Genomic DNA, 7,619 nt, shown 5'->3' on the forward strand with positions numbered 1-7,619 from the left:
TGCTTGGTTACGGGCGCCGTGTTGGAAAAGCTTCATCCCCTATCTTATGTTAATGGGTGGTGGAGGCTTTAACTTTTAACCTCAGCAGCGTTTGAGCGAACACATTTATCTTTGTCCTCGTGACTATTTCGAAATCAATTGGTTATTTCATATGACGGTGTGCATTAGAAAGGTGATATGTTTGTCTTTGTGAATTACAAAGCAAAATATATTTGATAACACCCGATTTCCGAGCCGTATAAACACCTTTTCTCAATTATTGCTGAGCAAATTTTTTCCACCCGTCACACACAGCTGTTTATAAAGATTAATGTTTATGCACATCTTGAAAAGTTTAGAATGCAACGTTGTGTTTTTTAATTTCTTTGTTGAAATTCCCCCAAAACAAGGGTGAAAGCTACACAAGGTTTTTGGGTTGTATACAGTATGTACTGCAGTCAGTAATCACACTGACTCCAATCTGCTGATTCCCGAAAAACTGCCGATATCAGCCAGGGACATATAAAAAAAAAAAAATATATATATATATATATATATATATATATATATATATATATATATATATATATATATATATATATATATATATATATATATATATATATGCAGAAAAACATTTAGCAGACCCTAATGCACGCTTTTCTGGCCAACACTCAGACTATTTCACAAATTCACCAGATTGAATTATGGAATCCTGCTCTCCCCTTTGGTCTGGCACCCCTGCCTCACACCTTGCCCTTCTTTATGCCGCGGAAAGCAAGGCCCTGAAAATCATTGTGATCTCCCGTGACGAAGCTGCGTGCCTGGGCCTGTTACTCTCACATTGCAGGCAGGTTGGTGGCCTCTCTGTACTCTACCACCTACTCTTTAGTCTTGTACCCTCTGTCCTCTCTTGGTTTTCCCCTTCATCTTCTCATTGTTTCATTCAGCTTGTGTGCAGCTTGTTCAGCCCCACATGTCCTCATCCTCCCCTTGATCTCACTTCTACTCTACTGTTGATGTTTCCCAATTTCCATTTGTTCCCTTCTGTTCTGCTCTGGCTCTTCCATCATCCCCAATCATGTATACAAAAAAACATATTCACCATAGAGGTACATGCCAACCAGTGCTGCTGTGTAATGTCTGTCTGAATGTGTGCGTGTGGTTCCCATGGACATCCCTTCCATGAGCCTTAGACCCTGCTAAAAAATAAATAAATAAATATAAAAACATGTCAGGCAGTAGATGTGTAGTGGATGCTGATACTCCACTGCTTAGCCAAGTTAATAGAACCTGTACGTAAAGTATGGTTGATCGGTTTATCGTAATCACAACACTAACTCCACAATTTCTCAAAAGGCATCCACAAACAAGGTTCGTACATCCGATCGAGATTAACATTACAATTGTTAACAAACATGTAATATCATCTGTAATGTTGTCGTGAGGACAGAGGTTCAGCATGAAGGACTAAAAACAGCACTGCCTCCAGGAGTGCCACCCGCAGTTGGGACCAATACTCCACGGCATTGTGGAACCCTTCCGACGAAAAGCAAAGAACTTTCATTTCCATGACAAACTTAAACCTGGGACTCTCATCATTCACGACATACTCAGCACACTTCGATGACAAATTATGAACTCGGAGGAAAATACTGCTTTATTATCATCATCAACATCATCATATAATTTACTGAAATGCATGCAAATTGCATCACAAATTATACAGCACTCCCATTTGTAGAAGATCTTTCTAATAAAAAAAAAAAGGATTGCGTTTATTGCCGTGACGATTTTCAAAGGTAATACATTTTTTCACTCTCTCCGTGTAATTTCCTTTGTACAGAGTTGCAGTGGTATGTACACAACGAAGGAAAAGTGACATTAATCTCAGGTACCACTGAGCAACATTTAAATACAATGGCTCAGAACTCAATGTGTCTGGAAATAAAGGTTTTGGACTCAAACGTGAACTCTTGCTGTAGATCGAGATTCCATCCTCAATGTCATGCCGCTAAATGACGTCGTGGTGACGTTTCAATGTTATGTTTATTTGTATAAAAGGACATTTCAATGATATTGTTCAGATTTTTTTTTGTATACATTGTCGAGGCTCGTATGAGAGCTAACACACAACGCACATCATGGGGGACATGAGAGAAGAGGGGCGGGAGTGGGAAGGACAAAACAGTGGGGAACAGAGACATTAGGAGATCTGTGGAAGGGAGAGGGATGGGGCAGGGAACATGGGGAATACAAGACGGACATTACAGGGACTTTCAGGAAGGAAAGCAGGGAATTTGAAGGAAGTGGGATTGAGGTGGATTAACGGGGGTAGAAACAGAGAGTGTAGTTGGGAGGGATAGATGGGGGCGTTTTGAAAAGTGGGGAAAATAGGAATTGAAGGCAACAGGGAGAGAACACAGATAAAAATGATCGTACACCGAGACGGGAAGGACAGGCAGGCCTCAAGGAACCTGATAGGACAAGGTCGACGAATGAAAAATAGCACGATTTTTGAAGCAAAACCGAACTGGGAACACACGGTAAACATGTAGGTGAGAAAATAAACCATTAAAACGTGACATATAACAACCAGAAACTTAACTTTGAGAAAGTCGGCAGAGACCCCTGAGAGTAGCAGCCGTCGCCCCAAACCCAGAAACCGGACTTCAACCAGATGCACACACATATCTCGTTTTTTTCTCGTGTTTGTGTGCTCCTATTTACACAGACAATCACATATGAACATTATTTCCATTGGGACATTGCCAAGGCATATTGGTGTTGATCCCAAAAGTGCCGAAGATTGGTATTTTTTCTTTAAGTGCAGAAAGAACTTCTGCTTAGAGTGCGAAGGAAGTGAGAACAGCCATCACCATTCACTCATCAACAACATTCCTAACCTAGTAATCCAAACTATTGTGTTTGATCCATGAAAGAGGAATGTTCACTGGGAAAGCAATATGTGGTGTATAACAGCCTGGTGTTGGCCTAACGGTTAAGGTGACTGGCTTAAGATCCTAGGGTCTTGAGTTTAAGCCCCTGTCGGTCCATGAAATAACACCAGGTGGGTTGACTCAGCCCGTCATCCTTCCACGGTAGGCAAAATGAATACAAGCTTACTGGAAACAGGGGGCACTGCGTCTGGCACAACCATGCTCCCAGCAATGATGCAACCAGCAGCCACAGGTTGCGTATGAAATGATGAGGACTCGGTGCATTGCTCACGAGTATTGTGACACAACTCAATGATGGACATGAAAAATGGTTGACTATTGTATGTGTGTGGATTCAACGACTCATAATACCAAAGAGCAATGCACCATGTAGGTATTTCTGACGATCTGATATATTATTTGCATACTTTCACGTGGCCTTCTCGGGCTCACGGAGGAGCTTGTACATCTACGACATATAGCACAATGACATTAGGAGACGATCCACCGATTCAGAGATTCATTCATTCATGTGTAGTACCTGGCTGCTGGTTTGCATCACTTCTGGGGGCATAGCAATTCTGCAGAAGGGAGCCTCCCCTCCACCTGGTAGATATGCTCACTCTCAGCAACCGTGGGAATGAAACTAACACCAACGAAAGTAATGCAACACGGCTTTTACCCACTCAGCTACAGAGACGCTCTGAAACACTGATGCTCAAGTGGTGCTCCTCTTAGATTCAGAATTTTGCCCACCTCTCTCTCCCCCTTCCCCAGGCTTTGTTGCATTACAGGTGGACATGTCTCGATAAGCACCACTGTCAGCTTTGCAATGACCTCTTCTCGGGTACCACTGGGCAGCTTGGGTGTCCTTATGAAGACACTTCTGTTTAAATACCGTGTGAAGTGAGTGATGTTCACACCTGCAGCGGCTTTTAAAATCCACCACTCAGTGACGTGATGACCATGTGGGCAATCATATTTCACAAGAGCAAACAAATAGAGCAGATCTTGAATTATTCGGCCATGTGACTCTTGGTGTTGCAGAAATCCAATGCAGAAGGTTGCTTGTGATGACACAAAAGTGCTCGATCAAAGTCGGTGGGCATCAACTTAATGTGCCATCCAATACGTCATCACCATGTACAGCAGACGACACAGAAGCGTTCACCTTTTCTGCACACCCATACACTGTGGATCTTCACAGCACAAAACATGTCTCAAGGTCCAGAGAGGTCGCTACTTACATTTCATCGGATAGATGGCCACACCTTTGCACTTGGATACTGGAAGAGTATATTTTTTGTATACCTATTCGAGGCTTGTGGAAGAGCTAGTACGAGTACAATAAACAGATCAGGATGCAACGGGACAAAAGGAACACTCGAGAGCAAGGGGGGGGACATCAATAGTAGAAACGAAGGCCAAGACAAGGGGAGGTGGCCAAACAATAGGTCTGTGGGGGAGGAATGGGTGGCAGGAGAGGATGCATGGGGTGGACAAGATGGATACAGAAGGAAACTCTCATGAGGGAAAACTGGAAATTTGGATGGAGAAGGGATTGAAGGGTGTGAGGGTTAACGAGGGTACAAACAACCATGGTTTTGGATTGGGGATGATCTGAGAAGATGTGAACAGCTGTCTTGAATACCTGGAGGGAAGAATGGAAATGAACACACTTGGGAAGTTGGTTCTACAGGTGAGAGAAAAGCGGAATAAATGAGTGGACGTAAAAAGTGATCCTGGATTAAGGTAGTTAGACCAGAAGTGGGTTGATGGCAGACCGTGTGAGCCCTGCAGAAACCTTGGTGGAGGTGGGGGGGAGGGGGACAAAAAGCAGAGAGTGCAAGACCAGAAAGGAGACGGTAGAAGACGGAGAGACCACCGACCTTTCTGTGATGGCAAAGTGTTCGGCCCATCAACTCAGCTTCATCGTGGGAGATTTCAATGATCTTGAAGGCCTTGGTTTCCACGGCGTCAAGCTCAGTAAGATGTGAGGCAGGGGTTCCAGCCGATCGGGGAGAGCAGTACTCCATCAAGCTGCGGATGAGTTAGACTATGAAGTTGCGAATTTCAAACACCAGGGCATGTGTGCTAAATAATGGAAGAACAATAAAAGAACATGCAATCCTGCTTGATCATCTCACATGCATACAATGTCACACAAGCATGCATGCCAGCAGACACCTTAAAACTGATTGGGTAATATACTGAACATCACTCCATCATCAGGGTTATGGACCACGAGATTCACAACCCATCGAGAGTGATCTTTCAACAAAATAAATAACTGACAAAGTCAACAAAAGATGAGCTTTACACTCCTGTTCATACCCTACGGCTGACACACACACACACACACACACACACACACACACACACACACACACACACACACACACACACACACACACACACACACACACACACACACACACGAAAACTTTTCCCTTTTTTAAAACCAGCAATTCCCCTTTCTCTTAAATATTTGCATCACATGCAGATAAGTGCATTTTGTTCAATGCATAATCATATGGTACGAAATTATTGCAATATAAAATGCACGTAATAAACTCCATGCTGCAACCTGTTGCTCGAGTACATACGAAAGCACGGCACATCAGCACTGTGCACACACAATGACACTCGTCGTCGTTTGCCCAGATTTTGTTTTTGTCACTTTCTTGAAAAATCTTAGGGACTGCAACAGACAAAAACGGTTTTCTCACCATTCAACCCGGTAAAGAAAACAATGTGCGGAGGACAATGGAATCCAAACGTAGATGCCGTGTACGAGCCAAAACGACGTTATGGTTTTTGGAATGATTCAACACTTTGCTTCTTTGTATTGTTTTGAGTTCAACACTCTGAAACCATCCCAGGGCCACAACACAAGGTGCCCTACAAAGTTGTTGGTCAGAGGTTGATTGTAAAGTAAACTTCAGCAGACTCATCTAAGACCCCCAGACCCGAGGGCTTGCCGTTGTCAATGTGAGAGGTCCAGGTTTCCCGAGTCGATATGCGGTCGCCTTCGGGGAAGACGCGCTCATCGTATGGGAAAGGCCTGTAAGAGATGTCTGTTGGACGCCTCGTCCACACGGGGGAGTCGTTTTCTAAGGAACAGCAGTCCGGTGATTTGGAAGGAAGGCTGACACTGTTTTCTATAAAACGTGTTCTCTGGGTTTTCAAGCATGCAATGTGATTTGATACTCTGTTGAGACGTTGCTTAGAGACACATGGAAGAGCAGCCCCGGGTGTACCGTCGGAGTGCGACTGGTGACGCAGATCAATCGAATTTTCGAGCTGGTGGTTGCTGGATTGGACTTTGTACTCGGGAATATCATCTTCAGCAAGAGTGAGAAGTCGTACAAGCTGTTGAGTAAGCGGGTCCTGCTGCCGGGCAGACTGACCGAGCACTGCCCTACGGCGCTGCTCTCGCATTTCCTTGGTGATGAACCCCCGGTTAATTCTCCTGTACCTGCTCTGAAATTGGCTAATAATGTCATCGGATGTCAGATCTCCCAGGCTCTTGGACTTCTCACCTTGGACTATCTTGCTTGGCACTCGTGAGCAAGCCAGCGACTGCTGAAGGCTGTCCATGTAAAGTTTGCTCCACGTTGGACGAGAAATGACAGTGTGGCATCTTTGGCATTGTTGCCCATCAAGAACTTTGACTTCCCGATAAGAATCGGTGGACAATAGTTCAACATTGGAAGGGGTGGATTTGCTGCAGCTGCTTGTGCGATTCATTGAAGATTCAGGAAATGGTAGCCCCTGCTTCTCTGTGACCGATTCAGCCGAGCTTCTTTCTCTTCTCTCACTGCCATTAACACTGCCGTTGGATTGTAGAATTTGATCTCCACTGGAAAAGGACCGGAGAGGCAACTGCTTATTCCAAGAACCCTGTATATTATCCATAAACCCATCTAGAAAGATTCCTCCACTATTTGCTCTGCCATGAGTCAAACCGATTTCTTGCGGTTGGTCCATTGGCCAGGAAGAATCGTTTGAGAAACACCTCCGAAGAGGCGTTTTAGCTCTTCCTTCTATGTGGTGCACACTATCTGGCGTGTAATGGCCAACTCCCCCGGTTGCTGTCTGCTTTTCAAATTCCTTTGCTTTACTTGTCGGGGAAAACTCCTTCGTCTTATATGTGAGCTGCTTGAATGTTGCTTCATCCACAGGGGAAGGTTTCTTGCTTTGGGGCACATTTTTTCTATTCGCATGGAGGTCCTTCTCGTGATTCAAAACATCTCTTCGACTGATCTCCTGCTGTAGGGGATTTGGTAAGCCTCCAGCTCCAATTGCGACCATGTTTGGTGCAGTCTGATTACGTCGTACCAAAGACGAGCCGCCGCTCGATCCCTGAGCGTGAGAAGCTTTTCCATTCTCAAAACAAGTAGGACCCAAATCATCACCACCGTCGTTCGATACTGGATTGAAAAGCTCCTCGTTAAGTTTGTCCTCCCTGATAAGTTCTCGTGCCATTTTCTCGCATCTGCTGCGAGATAGAACATAATGATCCGATTTGTTGCAGGAACCGACTGCTGTCTTTTTAAACGGCCACTCGACGAGAACCTGCAAGCTGGCTCGATCGTCTTGAGACAAATCAATGACCGTGTCTGTGGAGGAGATACTGGAAGTAGAGGCTACACTGTTGCGTTCGGCACTGGTGCCAAGTGGTTCCCAGAGCCGCTCCCC

The 7,619-nt window shown here is 44.7% G+C and overlaps 1 protein-coding gene across 5 annotated transcripts in view; it reads right to left on the reverse strand.

Moving 5' to 3' along the window:
* Positions 1-1,621: 1,621 nt before the first annotated feature.
* The window catches only part of LOC147019103 (1-phosphatidylinositol 4,5-bisphosphate phosphodiesterase eta-2-like), a 236,147-nt gene continuing 230,149 nt past the window's right edge, over positions 1,622-7,619 (reverse strand). For all 5 annotated transcript variants that reach the window (XM_085899377.1, XM_085899381.1, XM_085899379.1 and 2 more), the window contains one exon: positions 1,622-7,619. This exon is cut by the window's right edge and continues 485 nt beyond it. In XM_085899377.1, the coding sequence (XP_085755503.1) occupies positions 5,835-7,619 (1,785 nt within the window). In that variant the 3' untranslated portion in view covers positions 1,622-5,834.

Source organism: Eptatretus burgeri, chromosome 10 (genome assembly GCF_056783735.1).
Source record: "Eptatretus burgeri isolate ZD-2024b chromosome 10, Ebu_testis_v1, whole genome shotgun sequence".
In the NCBI taxonomy this organism is placed as follows: Eukaryota; Metazoa; Chordata; class Myxini; order Myxiniformes; family Myxinidae; genus Eptatretus; species Eptatretus burgeri.